The following is a 16,658-nucleotide window of genomic DNA, read 5'->3' as shown; positions in this document are numbered from 1 at the left end:
CTGTGTGCCTTGGCAATCAAGATGTTCCTCAAGTAAAAGTAGAAAAGTATTCTCATCAAAATATAGTGAAAGTAGCGACAGTAAAAGTAGTCATTGTGCAGATTGGTCCANAAGTCCTGCAATCAAGATGTTCCTCAAGTAAAAGTAGAAAAGTATTCTCATCAAAATATAGTGAAAGTAGCGACAGTAAAAGTAGTCATTGTGCAGATTCAATCTGCACAATGACTACTTTTACTGTCGCTACTTTCACTATATTTTGATGAGAATACTTTTCTACTTTTACTTGAGGAACATCTTGATTGCAGGACTTTTACTGTCAGAGTATTCCTACACTCTGGTACTTCTACTTTTACTCTTAAGTACAAGATCTGTACTTCTCCACCTCTGCATAAGATGACTTCACATTTCAAGCTTTGACCTGTAGGCGTCAGTTCCCTCTCAAATATACTGAGTCATCCACTGCAAAACAGGAGACAGCTTACTACTGTAGGCATGGCTCATACAATGGATTTGAGGATGAAGGCTACTTCTTAACTGAATGACTTGCAAATGCCTCACTGTGAACTCCTAATAAAATGACAGGGACAGTCACAGCTGACCCTCTGCTCACCCTGATGAGCGAGTGGCACAAAGCCCACATTCAGAGTGTTCTCCAGACATGTACTGGGACATGTAGAGCAGTCATTTAGAATGTTTTAGTAGAGCGAGGTTAGTGGCCCGTGTATAAAAGGACTCTGGCTGAGGATGTCAGCTTCACTCGATAACATGAAGCTCTGCTCTGTTGCTACGCTGCTGACTTTTACTCAGGAAGAATGTTTATTATTGTAAAATAACCAGACAACAAAGCAATGCAAAGCTAAATGCTTCTCAATAAACACTGCAAAAACAGTATATTTGTCAAATTTCTAGTCAGAATATGTCTTCACACTACATAGAGGACATAATAAATGAAGAAGTAACACTGTTGAGATATATGGTGTTGTTTTTAGACAATGCATCTTCCCTTATACTGTAACAATGTAAATGTCCCCTCTGTGGGACCAATACAGGTATTCTGATTCTGATTTAGTATCTTTTGAAGTCAAAGCTTGAAAACATCTTAATTGAGTTGGATCTCAGATAAAACAAGTTTTTATTTGACATGTCACAAGGTTTTTAAACTGCTAAGGTATTTGTGAAAGAGGGGTCACCTTGTTTCAAGGAATACATTTTGCTTGATTTTAGAAAACACATCCTGGTAAAATAGTTCAAAAGAAGTTTCCCCAGCTAATTACAAGATCTCATTTATCTAAATATCCCATCCTATTTCAAGAAATATCACCAAGCAACGTTTCATTTGTTGTATTGGCAGATTTTTTGTAACTTATTACAAGCGAAAACAACTTGTTCTCATGACTTTGTTTCCAGTGCACAGTTAATAGGAAGGTTGTCATCACCTGAATACAGGAGTTAGTAAGAGGGACATGTAGATACACTGTAGTAAGGCTCTCTTTTTGGACTGAATGCTGTCCAATGTCCATCCTAATTTCTTCATGTTCTAAGTGATGTCTTGTCTTGTCAATCGAAATCCACTAAGACATTCACTAGAATATGAAAAGACTGGGTAAGGCAAGAAATATCCAAATCTGAGAGGCTAACAGCAGCATGAGAAAGTGATCCAAGTAGTTGGTGATTATACTCTGTTCGTGGACAATAACAACTCTATTTCCAAATCCATTTATGCATAGTCACAGTTCATTTCACTGCATCATCCAAGCATACTGCAATGTATATCATCGATTCCTGGAGTGTTTTATTGCGGAAATGGGCACCACCACTTAAGAGAAAGAGCACAACATCCACAGCAGACAGTCCTCAACGTCACCACATGCACTTTACCAGCAATTAAAACAACCAAAAGCAGCAAGTTCCCATATCTGAGAAGATATTGCAAGGTAAGGTTTGTCATTGTTGGTGTAGAGGATCAATGTGGATCAAAATGGTTGTTTATTTTCTCTCAGCTCATGAATCGTTTCAGCTCTAAGTATAACTGCAATGTTTCTGAGCGGCGAGGTTTCATGCATATCACACCCTTTACTATTTTGAACTTCCAATAAAAGCAAAAAGCTAAAGTAAAACGTGTAAGCCTTTATTTCTTAATGCATGGCTACTTATTGTACTGTATTTGTCCTCTTGTTAATACCAGGTTTATACAATATCAGCTTATAATCCACGTGCTGTAACCCCTAACCAGCCTTTTGACAGTGATTTGTTCAAAACACTGATGTTATTATGTCCCTGGCTTAAAATGATGTGTTGGTTATGTTGCTCTCCAAGAACGCATGCCAGGAAAGGAACTGATGCAATTGTTTTGAACATGATTTGCGTTGAGCAATGGTAAATCATAGGTACAGTCTATTTGACTGTAAAACAAACACCATGTAGAACACCACATGTGCAGCTGCCAATATGAATTAGAATACACATAAGGGAACAACTCCTTGGCTACACCAAAGAGCAAAGTGTTAAAGGACAATAGATATGTTCCAGCCGAGCCCAGTGTGGGTCAGAGCTGAACAGTGAGCAGGGAGTAAAGCCTTACCTTTACCGTAAGCTTTGGCAAACAGCCAGCGGAGATTTGCTTCTATTTTGGCTCTGGCAGAGTCGTAGAGCTCCAGCGGAACAACCTGAGCCTCCATGCTTCCTCGTCCTCCCACATCCTGCGCTGCTGCCCGCCTCCAGCTGCTGTCCCTGCCAGAGCTGCCCTCCACATCCATCCTGCAGCACACACACACAACCCTTATTATTGACTTATTCAAAGGTTCAAGAAAAATGAGTTACATAAGGGTAATAATAAAAGTAATAATTATAATAGTAATGATTTAAAAAAAACATTATAATAATAGTAGTAAGATTTAGAATAATTATAATAATAAAGATAACAATTATTATTATTATTATTATTATAACAGTAGTAATAATAATAATAATAATAATAAAATAATCATAGTAAAATAAGAATAAGAAAGATAGTAATAAGAATAAAAACAATAAGAATAAGAATGTACAAAACAATACTACAAACAATAAAATTATGATAATTAATATAACAATGATTAATAAAGAATAAATAAATAGATTCATTTTATTCAAACAATATACATAAATGTAATGTAAATGTTAATTAGTTTAATAAAATCATATAAACAAATAATAAACACTATTAAATACATTTAAAAAATAAATGTAAGCTAGTGACATTTATTTGTATTACACATTTCAGGCACTCAAAAAAGCATTCAATTTGAGTTCAAAACAGAGAAATAGTTTAATGAAAAGGGAATTTCTTTTATAGGATTGTTGTATTGTATTAGTATATTAACAGTTTATAATCACGTTTAAAGTTAGTGATAGTGTTACCATCAATACTAATGTTGTGTGTTAGTGTTATGTTGCACGTATATAACAATCAAAGTCTTTCCAAAATGTAATATTACACAACCTTAAAACTGATACTGATTAATGATACTATTGTGCTCTTGCATGCAGAAGGTACTGTTTGTTGAAATATATTTGATATATTTTCGGATGTATTTGTTCTAGTGTTGGCTGTGATGCTGAACAGGCCATACCCTGCCCCAGGTAGTCTACCAAATCACACAATATTTACAAACTGGCGCTATTTTCCCAACATTAAAGAAACATTTCTGAATATAAGACAGAAACATTGTTACCCCCAGTATCAGCCCATCGCATTACATCATCGATATGATATGGAGAACAACAAGCAGGGCCTGCAGCCCCCCGACAGCACCTGCTCTGATCATCATGTTTTTTTATGAAATACTACACATAGATCCGCCTGATTTACCCTGCTGCTACTGTCTGGGCTGTCAATCAACATGATGTTGTACAATGACCATTTATGTATTCATTCAAGACAAAACACCTTTTATCTGCACAGCTGATGATCAGCTGATGGTGTTTAGGGTTGGAATGGAAGCAAAGCAGCACTATTAGACACACATTACAGCTGCTTTATGCTTATTACCTATACAAAAATAATAAAATATACACAATTGTGACTGATAATGCATTTTCCAGGTAGTCGAGGCTGCAATCTGTGCTGACCAATGAATGACCTGATGCTAGCACCATTTAGAGCCTGGTATTAGCCGTGTTAGCTTGCTAAACTGCGCACACACTCGGGAAATAAAAGCTGGAACACACAACAGAGACTCACCTTTAATAGTGCATTGGCTCGCTTTGTGTTTGCTGTTAAATCGCCGACATGCTGGCTTGGTTTTAGCTCGGCTAGCGGTGAAACACAGGACTCCTCCCTGCACACACTGTTGGTCGGTAATCCAATAATGAAAAATCTGATTGGCAACCATCCGGAAGTCTGATTTCGAGGGAAATGTTAATGTCCCAAAGCCGGCTGCTTCACATTGAGGCTGTCATGGTTTCAGAGAGCATACGGGTCCTTTTGGCTGCCTGTCTCTATGGGGACCTGCTCTCCTCTGTCCTCTGCAGTGCTCAACCTCACCAGCAGAGGGCGCTGCAGGCACAATGTTGTATACCTGTTATTATTTAGCTAGATCATCTGTACCATGTTTACTTTTTTTATAATTAATACTGTTATTTGTGGCTGCTTCTTCACTACCTAAGACTGTAACATTATTATTACTAGATGCTAGTTGAATACGTTCATATGTTGAATTACTTTTATAATGCTGCTACTTATTTATTTACCTTTCATGTGTTCTTATATGACTTATGTGATGATGTTGTGCTTGTCTCTTTCTTGAATCTGTCTGCTTCTCTTATTATCTGCACGGCCCCTTTGCTGTAGAACATGTATACAATAAATAATAATATGCCTGATTAAGTAAACCTGTGTAAGTTTATATGCACTAGAGCAGTGGTCGCCAACCAGTCGATCGCGAGTGTGGTGCGGGGAGATCGCGGACCGTTAAAAAAGAAAGTAACAAAAGAAAGAAAAAGAAAATTAAAATAATAATGTTTGAAAAATACGTTTTTAGATGTAAACCTATCATCCACCACCCCGTTACCAGGTGCCACTTGATTGACGTATATTTGAGACACCTCAATAATATAATACATTAACCATGCTTTACGTGAACCTCATCATGACACAAGAGACAACGGCAGGACTGTAATTTCCCGTGTTCAGTGAACGCAACAGAGGCAAGACACCAGACCAATCAGAGAGTTGCATGGAAATACACGTGTGCATGTGTCATTCAAGCTGGCTCTGTGTGTGTGTGGCAATAGCGCATTTAGTGTGATAGAGAGAGGGAGAGAGGGAGAGAGAGGGACCGGTGCTAGCGGGGACCGTGATGTTAGCATCTGGTTAGCTAGCTGCACTAACGGACATAAGGAGCTGTTTCCACAACAAGCTGGAGGAGAGTCCTCTCCTGTCAGACTGAGGGGCTCAGGTGAGCTAAAGGACTCTCTGAGTGTTTAGAACGGTTTTGTCACAAATTATTCAAAATATTATTTCCGCGGCACACCTTCATATGATCATTATAGTTATACAAACAATAAGAGAATAAATGAAAAACAGGTATGGAATAGCCTACGATATGGCAGTAAAACAAGAATACAGTTTAAAAGGGGAGTTGATTTGTAAAATATCCATAAAGAAAAAGAAAATCTGTTTACAGTTCTGTTTCATATGGGTGCTGAGAGAGGTATCCATAGATCTCTTCATGTTGCTCTCAAAGTGCACCAGATTGATGCTTTCAACTTCAATATTTAAAAAAATATCTTCCCGGGGGAGCATCCCCCCGGACCCCCCTAGAGGAGGTGAGGTCCGCCCCCCAATAGCCCTTTACCCCCTATATGCCGTGAGCTGATTATGGAGCCTTCATTGTAACAGTAATTCAGAAGCAATTAGCCTATATAAAAGGCCTCAAATTGGAAGCATTGTCTGGGCCGTCTTTTTCAATCAATTCTGCAATAGGTAGATCTCACCTTTCACCTAGGCCGAGGTCGGTGATCTTGGGCTTAAAAAGGTTGGTGACCACTGCACTAGAGACTAAACAGGAAATGAAGCCATATTTTAAAGCTTAACAGCAACTTTTATTGAATCAAGATCATTTTTACAAACATTTTTAAATCAGGAAATACTTCTTTGCAAACTACAACTTTGCATGAACATTGATTTTGAATTACATCTTTTCTTAAAAACATCTTTCGTATCTCTGAATTAGTTTATAAAACGTGACATCTAGACACCTTAAACCACACAAAGTGCAGGTGGTGTGTTCAAACACACAAACAAAGGTCCCCATTTCATTCACAAACTATGTTCTTCACTTCGAAGACGTTTTTCTTTTCAAGAAATCTCACAAATATGTTGCTTTTCTTAGGAAAAACTCAATCACACTGGCACTATTTTAAACTGTGGCAAATGTAACATGTTCTACGACAGGTCTGCCATTGAACACTTTACAGGTTAAACATGGTAACCATTATCACTGGTTTGAAGTACAATATGAAATAAAGAAACGCTCTTGCATCATACATTATTACAAATCAATTACTATAATACTATCTATTATCAATTACCCGCCAACACCATAACTTCATCGAAAATAGGCTCAGGTTGATTAAGATGCATTTTTAACTCTTTTCGAAAAAGCATCTCTCAACTCATAAGGGATATTTGTTCTGTGCTTTAAGGTCTCTGTTACCTTCGTTACTCTGTGAGAGCGAGCGACATCATGAAAGGCCACACTTTAAATATATATTTTATCATCCAACGCGGACTCAGTGATAAGACTTAGTGAAATGTAGTTCAGTAACATAACCTGTGTCATTTCAAAACACAAAGTAGGTTAAAATATAATTAATTAATACTGAACATTTTAAAATAATCTATAGAAAGTTGGGAGAAAAAATCTGTACAAACATAAAGCAATGCAAATCCCAAAAAATAAAACATGTGTGAAGACAAAGATAAAAATAGATCCAGTGAACAAAGCAACACGAGACACAAATAAATAGCCAGTGTACAGGAGTCTTTTTTTCTTATGATATACACTCCTTTTAAAACAGTTTCTAATCTTCCCATACATAACAAATACAAATACAAATAAAAAAGCATAAATATAAAAGCATCTTCTTTATATTTCAAAAAAAAAAGCAGATAAATAAATACAACATTTCTAAAACTGTTCTTATCGTTAGTATAAAAACTGATAATAAAAAAGGTCTTTAGATAGGTTTGTCACTCTCTTTCTGTATTTCTTTGAATTTTTTCCCACTGTCCATTTTAAAAAAGTCTCTACTTGAACTGCTCCGGGATCAGGTTCATCTGTGAATGGATACTCGTGGGTGGGCTCGAGATGCCTTCCGACCAATCAGACATGTTGGAATGTGGGGACGAGCTGGACCATTGGTCGGGCGAGCCGGGGGAAGGGGTGAGGAAGGGGTGATCGGGCACCTGCAGCTGGTGGTTGGGGGTGTGGTCCATGGGGCCAGAGTAGCTGTGTTGGGAGGGGGGGGTGAGGAACTGAGTGCCGAGGATCTGGGTCTCCTGCGGCATGACGGTGAGGATGGGCATGGAGCGCCCGTCGTTCAGATCCACGCTGGGGAAGCTCTGGTTGAGCCCCCCCGTGGTGGAGCTGGAGTTCTGGTGCTGGAGCTGCCGCGAGTGCTGCTGCTGCTGCATCACCAGGTGGCTGGTCTGCATGTTCTGGTAGCCCATGATCTGAGACAGCGTGGCCGTGCTGACCCCGTGCAGAGCCCCCATCATGTTGTGGGAGATGGGCTGGCTGTAGCCCCCCTGCTGGCCCACACCCGGGTGCATCCTTGAGATCCAGTCGCACTGACCTCCCCCTCTGCCCTGACTGTTGGGGCTGGAGACGGGCATGTGGGAGAGACGTGGGGGGTCGAAAGACATGCAGCTCATATCTTTACCCATCATCTGGCCCATGTGATCCCCATTGCCTTGGAGGTGATTTAGAGACATGGGAGGCGACTGCTGGAAGGGGGATGTCATGGGAGGAGAAGCTACGTCTGAGAGGTATCCGTGAGGAGACTCCAGAGAATCCACTGGGGAGAGGACGCCTGTTGAATCGAGCAGATTCCCCTTTCCATCCAGTGACTTCTTCTTCTTCATCCTGTTATCTTTACCTCCGTCTTTTCCTCCTTTCCCTGCACTCAGTTTACGGACCTTCTTTACAGAGAGGTTGGGTTTGAGGTTGCTGAGATAGTCATTGGGGGAGCAGAGGGGGGGGGAGAGGCTGGAGGTGCTCAGGGGCCCGCTGTGGAGCCCTGGGCTCCGGACCACGTTGTACTCGTCCAGCAGGCGCACGATGTCGTGGTGCATGCGCTCCTGGGCGATGTCTCGGGGCAGCTGGTCCAGGTGGTCCGTGATCTCGCGGTTGGCGAAATGTTCCAGGAGAACTTTAGCTGTCTCGAAGCTTCCTTCACGGGCGGCAAGGAAGGTAGGTGTCTCCTCCTGTAATGAGAACAACAAAATAACGGTTAAACTAACAATATTTCATTTTCTGATACGAGGAGTTTCTCAATGAAATGTGTTTTTGTTTGGTGGCGGCATAGAGTTGGGGATAATGGGAGTTTGTGGGATCAGCTTCTTCTAACTAATGGCGCTTTTCCACTGCAGGACCTCGCACGGCTTAGTACGGTATGGTTAGGCCTTGGTAGGCCAGGCTCTATGCTGCGTTTCCATTACAATTTAGTAAAAGGGGTAGTAACTATAGTAACGCAGTGTAAGCAGGGCGATCGGCTGTTTAGCGGGCGGTGCGACGCTGCATAAAACTGCCGTGACGTCATCTTCAATGCGAACCACAAAACCAAAACATCAGCCGTTAGCTGTTAGCCCTCAGAGCTCACAGCTCCTCATATCTGTTCAGAAACTAGACAACAGTTAAACAAGTCCAAACCACAGACTGTCTGTGTCATGGAGAATACAGTCGCTGATTTATTTCTGTCTGTAGGCCGTTGTTGTGAGTGTGGACGGTCGGAGCATATACTGCGTTAGCTTAGCCTGATCAATCCGATCTCCATTCAGAAAAATGTTTTTAAAAGGTTTTAAAAGGTTTTTCTCCTGCCGTCTGTCTGCAGACTTGTCAAAGCCTTAATTCATGGTTTTTACTATCCGGTATCAGTATGTTGTTACTTCGGCATCATTTTGAAACGTGTATTACAATTAAATCACGGTCAAATATGTTCATGTTGTTGTAGTTGTAGCCCCCTTGCCAGCGATTCTCTCCGACTATTCAGCAGTGGAGAGTGTTTACTTCACTAGTTTAGCATATTCAGCCCGGTTGTTGGCCCGGTAAGAACCTCGTTTTTGGAGGGCCAGAAAAAAGGAGAAAAAGTAGCCATGGGCCGGAACTACCCCTAGCGGAAAAGCGCTTAAACCGTGCTACGTGCAGCAGTGGGAAAGCGCCATAGGATTACTGTTAGCCAGATTATCTGCAGAGCTATCCTCCTCCAAAACAAATACATCAGGGGGTTACCGCCAGTCAAAACTGAATAAAGCTGTGATCAGTTCAGTAAGGCAGATGCTTTCTCAGCTTGTTTCTCTGATGAATTCAGATACAGATGTTTTGATGACCTTCGTCCGGTTCAAATATACAGTTAAAACAACAAAGATCTACAGTAGGAAGAATATGGTTCAAATGTGGCCTAAACCTGAATAAAAGTAAATGTATGATGTTTTCTGTTTTACAAAAATAGAAAAGAAGCACATAATGCAAGCGACCAAATGAAATTAGAAATAATTTTTTGCTTAAAATCCTTGGAATAATTTGGGATAATGCAGTAAACTCATAAAAAGGTCTGTTTTGATTTTTTAAATTTGAACCTTTTGAAAAAAGATATGAACTTCTGTGAACGTATGGAGCTTCTGACTTCACACACCTTGTTGTCCTGCATGTCTTTGTTGGCTCCGTTCTTCAGCAGCACCATGGCGGCCTCCACGTTGTTCACCGCCGCGGCCCAGTGCAGAGCAGACTTTCCTGCAGAGAGAGGAGGAAGGTGAGGGATGATTATCAAACAGCTCGGCATGCTGGGAGGCCTCTTTATGAACGGTGGAGAGGATTATATGATGATAGCATCTTAGTTAGCGTACCAGAGTCGTCGGTGGCGTTAGCGTCGGCGTGGCAGTTGATAAGCTCCTCCACCATCCCCTCCACAGCCAATCGCGCGGCGAGGATCAGCGGTGTTGTTCCGTCGTGCATGCGGGCGTCAAGATCAGTGGCGCGGTTTCGGATTAAAATCTGCAAAGACACATGGGTGTTTAGTGAAATGCTTTTAAGGTGCTGGAAAATGGTAAACAAGCACAACCAAAAACATGAAGTCTGAGTCTTTAAACTCAGAGATGGAACTCGGTCACAAAACGCTTGCTTCTTTTGTTCTCTGTGTTTTTTAATGGTCTTCTGTTTTTATGTGTAAGCACTATTTGCATAAACAAATAAAGTTTATTATTGTTATTATCATGATTAAAAGCTAATGATTCAATACTATACTGATAAAGTAACCCATGTTTTTTATTTGACTCTTCGTGCATTTTTGTCATTATTTGAATGTTTTATTATATTTTAGAATGATAATTATTCATATTTTATGATCTTCTATTTATTTTGTGTTTTAAAAAGTTTTAAGAAGTGTTGACGAAAAGTTTACTGTTTTTTATGTGAAAGCACTTTTAGTTTATTAGGTTCTTTTTTTTATTGAAATTGGAATATATTCAATACTATATCTGTAAGTGAACTTCTTGTGGGAATTCATATGCATGTATGTGAAGGAGAGCATAAACAGCCTTCACTAGATTGATGTGTTAATGGTAGCATCCAACATGTATTCAAGTCTCAAGTGAAAAGACCCAGCAGGTTGATCAGACTCTTTACCTGGAAGACTCCCTGAGCGTCTGCAGCCACAGCGGCGTGCAGCGGGGTGCGTCCCATGTTGTCCTGGACGTTAGCGTCGGCGCTGGACTCCAGGAGGCGTTTGGCAGCATCGGAGCGGGCGTAGCGAGCGGCCAGGTGGAGGGCTGTCTCCCCGGTGCGATCCGTCTGGTTGTGGAGGTTGGCGCCTTGGTAAATAAAGTCGGAGATGATTTCAGCCGAGGGATCCTCTTCCTCTTCGCTGTTGCCCGTCTCCAGCCCTCCACCGCTGCAGGAGGCGATCATAAGGGGGGTGAAACCATCTGCAAACGAGGAAAAGGGATTATAATCAGCTCACAGTCACTTGTTTGGCAGAACTTTTTTCCAACAACAGCTGAACAAACCTGGTCCTCTGACGTTCACATCCATGCAGTCGTTTTCGATCTCTCCCTGAGGGGGAGTTGGTGCTATGGAGGCAGTGCGCAGGTCAGCTGCATCGAGATGCTGCTGTGTCCACTTCCTGTGATCTGTACGGTCACTCAGCTCCAACATGGCCTGCTCCTCCAACTGAGAGACACAGATCATCACAACATGAGAGAGTGATAAAACAAAGTGATTTCAGAGAAAAGGAGGTTTTTCCTTACCCTGAAGCGCCTGCATTCTGGATCCTCATCATCCCATTCGTTCTGATTGTCATCCATAAGATTGATGTCAGAGTTTTTCATAGGCCTGTTGAAAAGAGGAGGCAGGTTAGACGAGATGCTTTAAATCAAATACAAAAGGTGAAGACAATACCGAGCCGCAGGTCGATTTGATCCATTCTCAAAGTGTCCGTACCTCAACCCAACAGAGTCCTCTCCCAGAGGCTCTCTGCGCTTCTTTTTGGTGGGCTCTGAAGCTTTGAAGCCTTCAGGGAACCAGAGCTGGCCGTGCTCGCGTCGCCTCTTACGGGACACCAGAACACCAAGGCAAACGAAACCCAGAGCGGCCAGGCCCAGGAAGACCACGTACATGGGGTAGAGCTCTGAGCCGGAGGGGGCAGGTCTCACACCTGGAGGGAAAACATCTGATATTACTTCTGCCTTTTTACTGTTGCTGCTAAGACACCTGAATGTCCCTAAGGTGATCAATGAAGGCTCATCTTAACTTGGTGACCACTTTTAATATAACAGGCAGAGATGGAAGAAGTACTTAGTACCCTTTATTTAAGAAAATATACTAATACAATACTGTTAAAGGTACTCTGTGAAATAAATATATTTAATACAAAAACTTAATTCTAAATAAATTACTTGAAGGTGTATAAATGATAATGTATTCCTCAAAATCTCTCAAAAAGTTGTAATATAAAAGCTTGGCTTTGTAAAAAGTTAAATATTTCTCTTTGAATTGCACTGAAGTGCAGTAAAGAAAAAACTCAACTAAAGTCAAAGTCAATTTTGCATTTAGTACAAAACTTGATTAAATGTATTGAGTTACATTGCCCCACTGATTATACGTTGAATATATAGATATTTGTACAAAAAGGCTTTAGAGACTTACTGGTGACAGCCTCGATGTAGGGGACGTTCAGGTTCCCGCTGGTGGCCAGCGCTCCGAGGAACGCCGCTACATCTGTGGCGCTCTGGAAGCATTCACTGGACTGCTGATAACACTGACGGTTATCAATCTCCAGGTACACAATCGACCTGCAGCGGGGGGGAGGACATATTAACACTATAATACAGCTCAGTGAAACACAAAAATAGAATACAATATGAAAATGTTAAATAAAATCTAAATATCAATAAAAAAATAATATAGATTATTATTATTTGTATTTGAATCTTGCGTCCTCTATAACATTGTGGATTTCTGGGTGGAGGTTTTAAAAAAGCCCAGTGGGTTTTTCTGCCCCTTCCTGTATTGCATCATGTCTTAATTTTTCAAAAAGACGATAAACTGAAACTAATCTGCAAATAAAACCAAAGAAGAAGTAGTAGTGATTTCTCTGTGGTCCTACCCTTTGATCTGCACAGGGTCCAGCTCTCTGCGTCTGCGGCGGCTGACCATTGCGGACACGCTCTCCTGGACCTGACCCTGGACGGAGGCGGGCCTGGCGGCCCACTCCGGCCAGCCGTCTGCGGAGCGCTTCAGCACGTTGTGTTTCACCAGGTCCTGCTCGTTTCCGTAGTACGGGAAGATCATGGGTTCTCCTTTGGCGTCACGGCGGAACACCACGTTGGTGTGGAGCACGCTGCTGATCTCTCTGAGGAACGTTGAGGAGCGGTTCTTCAGCTGCTCGGGGGGGATGTGGACCACCAGGACCAGGTGCCCATCTGCCAGCTTCTCCGGCATGTTCTCTGCACAGTCAAGCCCGTCCCACTCACACTCAGCGTTGTTGCAGCCCTGGTCACAGTGACCGTCAGCATAGTGGTCCTTACAGTACTGGTCATACAGCGGGCTGCAGAACACAAGGAGCTTTGGTTAGCGCTAAATTAAGGCATGTCTTTCACTTCAAGATTCATTATTTTAATTTTGTATTCTTATTTGTTAGTATTATGTTTGTTTAAATACGTAATATTGAATTAATTAATTTGGCATACACTGTAATAAATAACAGTAAATGTTATGATGGCAAAAACATGAATGATAACAATACGTTCTTGATAGCTCATAAATAAAATAATGATGCTGTCAGTCAAACTCATTGATAACTTTTTTTTATGTTTTTTGTTCCTTTTTTGGGAAATACAAACAATTAAAACTGCGAGTACAGAGAGGTGGTTTGTACACAATTATTATTATTTATAATTATTATAATACCACTTTTAACACCAATACCGGTAAATCACAGCACCCCTACCGACAAATACATGACACATCCCAAACATATTTGCTTGCCAAACATTCCTTTTTCTTCAGTTTCACACTCACTTGCAGGTCCCCTCCTGCCCCTGGCAGTCGAAGCCGTCATACAGACACCCCGGGCTGTTGCACTGAGCGTCACACTTCCCATCGTTGAAGTAGCGCCAGCACTGCAGCGCGGCCGAACAGTTCTGCCACGGGTCGTCGAAGTTCAGCGAGCAGTCCCCCCCGTCCCAGCCGCAGGCGTGGTTGTTGCACAGAGAGTTACAGATGTGGTTCCCGGCCCACTCGTCACACTGAGGAATCTCGCAGCTCACCTCCACCTCCGGCGGGGGGATGATGTCCCGGCCGAAGCCCCCCACGAAGGAGTAGTCCAGGATGTGGCACAGCAGGCCGTTGAAGTTGATCGGGCAGCTGCACTTGAAGAAGGGAGCGTCAGGGGTGGTCTGGCACGTGCCGCCGTTGTAGCAGGGGTTGGAGATGCAGAGACTGTCGGTGGGGGTCTGGCACTCGGGCCCAGTGAAGGTGGGGGGGCAGAGGCAGCGGGGGCCCAGGTGGCCCGACACACAGGTACCGCCATTTCTGCAATTCAGACCCCCGCAGGAGCGAGAGTCGTACTCACAGGAAGAGCCGGTGAAGCCCTGAGGACAGACGAGAGACAGATGATCATTGAGCTACACAAAACATTTATATTCTTCTTTATGTTTTACATACTTTTATTTATTTTTTTGAATAACTGTGTTGTTTTTTATTTCCTGTCTTGAGCAGCATGTTATATTATGAAAAGTGCTAAATTAATACATATAAAGTTCAGTGTTGGACAGGCTCAAAAGTGTTTTATTGCTTTGCTTGTTTTTTTGATTATCACTTTGTTATGAAAGTGGACAACTTGAGATAAGAAAAGGATTGAAAGATGATGTCTTAAATTATAACAACAGGTGAATATTTGCAGATGAAACCATGAGGAGTGTTTTATATAACTTTTATTTTACTTCTTAATATCAGTTTTTTGTATGCGTTAATGATTTGACTGTCTTGACCATCCTGTTAAACCCCGAGCCTGTTTTTCAGGTCTCAGGCTCGAAAATGACATTCCCAGAACAAATGACCATATCTTCCCTTCTAAAAGGGTTAAATTAATCATCTTTTTTCTCAAAGTAATGATAAACCTGTGAGTTGGATGTAGAAAAGTCAGATTCAATATAGATGTTTTTTATTTTAAAGAAAATTCAGATTGAACATGGTAAAAAACTGTAAATGATAGTGTCCGTCCAAAAGATATTTTGTACTTATAGTGAAAACTAACCTTGGATGATGGGTTAGTAGACTAAAAGCTTTAGGAATCCAAAGTACAACATATAATAAGTACCCTGTATCAAGATTGATGCAAAACAAGTGATATTTGACCTTTTTAGAGAGATTTAACAAAAGAAAACTCTTCTGGGGCCATTTGGGTGGATTTTTCATATCTCTGGCTCCCCCTGCTGGATTTTGACATGTGACATCTCTTTCTAACCGTCAGAGCCAATGGACTCGAGGGGAACTCCCACATAGTCCTTATTTGGTCATGTGTGTGTATTATACTGCCGCATAGCCAAGACCCGAAGCAGCTACCATTAGCAGCTAACTTTTGCTCTGCGATTTTTACATAAAAATGGAATTATGGATTATAAATAATTCCAATTATTCCCAGGAACTTTATCAACCTATGGATTAACCGATTCAGCCGCGTTTTTTCTCGTTTTAATGCCATTGAACACGTCTTTTGATCAGATTAACAGCTACGGTGAGACGATCTCCCTAGAAGCTACGTAAAGGTACCTGTTGTGATGTCTGTTTTTGCTTCCCCTGTCGCAAGTTCGGATCACTCAGTGATGATACTGTATACCTAAATAATCTGTGGAACCTCAGCTTTAATCGGAGATCTTGTATGTGCAGCTACGATAAGTAATAAGGGTACTTTTATCTTGAGTTCTGTGCCAATGTCCGTTAGCATTTTTCGCTAAGGGGTCATTTAGATGCTTCTTATGAGACTTGTGTTTTGTTTTGGTAAAAATGGTTTATATCGTCAGTTAGCTGAGATTATTTCCGTTAATCTGGTTTAACACATTAATAGGTTCCTAAATATTAAGATCCCCTGAGACACAGTGTCCTGAAAAAAAAAAAACAGGGTCCCCGCCGGCGGGGGCATTGGGGCTTAACAGGTTAAACTCCGCACACTGAGCCGTTGTCTCTGATCAGGCGGTGCTTTCACTGAGTTGATCTCTTTTCTATAGACGCCGGAGGCAGGTAGCGTCAGGTAAAACAAGTTATTTAGCCTTCCCAAACCTGAGCCTCACGCGCCGCCTATGGGGGAGAGAGATGTAATAGGGAAGAGCCAACTTCAACGTTGCCTCTTCACCTTTTCCACAGGCCCCGAATTAAAGGGGAAAAGGCAGTTTTTACGTAGGTATGGAAAACCTGATGCCTAGGAAGGTGCTTTAGTCTTTGGCAAAAAACTTCTCGTGAGTCACTTTTTTTTTGCCGGACAGACCGTTTGCCTACCCACTTCACAGGCGAAGTGTACGGTGAGACCCAGTCGGAATAAAACACGGAGTTTTGGGGGGTCGGACTCAAGAGTTTTTGAAATTAACTGATAAAACCGGTGACCCCTTAACTGTCCCCCTCAACTGTAAACCTCCGGGAAAAAAAGTAAAAGGGGAAAACGGACCAAGAAAAAGAAAAAAAGTCAAAAACGGCAAAGTGGGCCGCCGACCTGAGTTCGGCACCCTCCCTGTGGGCACTGGTCCGATTATAGGGGGAAATGCCGGTTCGTATAGTAAACCTCGTGCGGTCCACGACTATGGCGGTCGGCTGCCGACTGAGTTCGGCACCTCCTGGTGGGCGCTGTCCGTTGTAGGGGAATGCCGTTCGTATATACACCTCGTACGGTCAACGTTTTGAAAATAG

At 41.9% G+C, this 16,658-nt stretch overlaps 2 protein-coding genes across 2 annotated transcripts in view; both read right to left on the bottom strand.

Annotated features, from left to right (window-relative positions):
• The window catches only part of LOC104959303 (calmodulin-regulated spectrin-associated protein 1-B-like), a gene marked incomplete at its 3' end in the record, with an annotated part of 10,175 nt that extends 5,736 nt beyond the window's left edge, over positions 1-4,439 (bottom strand). The window contains exons 1-2 of the mRNA XM_010787174.1: positions 4,223-4,439; positions 2,582-2,757 (exon numbers count right to left, since the gene is read on the bottom strand). Coding sequence (XP_010785476.1) covers positions 2,582-2,756 — 175 coding nt within the window. The remainder of the gene's footprint in view (positions 1-2,581; positions 2,758-4,222) is intronic.
• Positions 4,440-6,078: 1,639 nt separating this feature from the next.
• Positions 6,079-16,658, bottom strand: part of LOC104959284 (neurogenic locus notch homolog protein 1-like) — a 15,788-nt gene continuing 5,208 nt past the window's right edge. The window contains exons 14-23 of the mRNA XM_010787153.1: positions 13,779-14,350; positions 12,865-13,305; positions 12,405-12,550; positions 11,700-11,913; positions 11,507-11,591; positions 11,267-11,429; positions 10,887-11,185; positions 10,109-10,256; positions 9,898-9,995; positions 6,079-8,470 (exon numbers count right to left, since the gene is read on the bottom strand). Of these exons, the coding sequence (XP_010785455.1) occupies positions 7,292-8,470; positions 9,898-9,995; positions 10,109-10,256; positions 10,887-11,185; positions 11,267-11,429; positions 11,507-11,591; positions 11,700-11,913; positions 12,405-12,550; positions 12,865-13,305; positions 13,779-14,350 (3,345 nt within the window). The 3' untranslated portion in view covers positions 6,079-7,291. The remainder of the gene's footprint in view (positions 8,471-9,897; positions 9,996-10,108; positions 10,257-10,886; positions 11,186-11,266; positions 11,430-11,506; positions 11,592-11,699; positions 11,914-12,404; positions 12,551-12,864; positions 13,306-13,778; positions 14,351-16,658) is intronic.

This window comes from Notothenia coriiceps, unplaced genomic scaffold, assembly GCF_000735185.1.
Source record: "Notothenia coriiceps isolate Sejong01 unplaced genomic scaffold, NC01 NC01_scaffold00001120, whole genome shotgun sequence".
Taxonomy (NCBI): domain Eukaryota; kingdom Metazoa; phylum Chordata; class Actinopteri; order Perciformes; family Nototheniidae; genus Notothenia; species Notothenia coriiceps.
The sequence above is the reverse complement of the archived record's forward strand: the minus strand, read 5'-3'. Positions and strand labels throughout refer to the sequence as shown.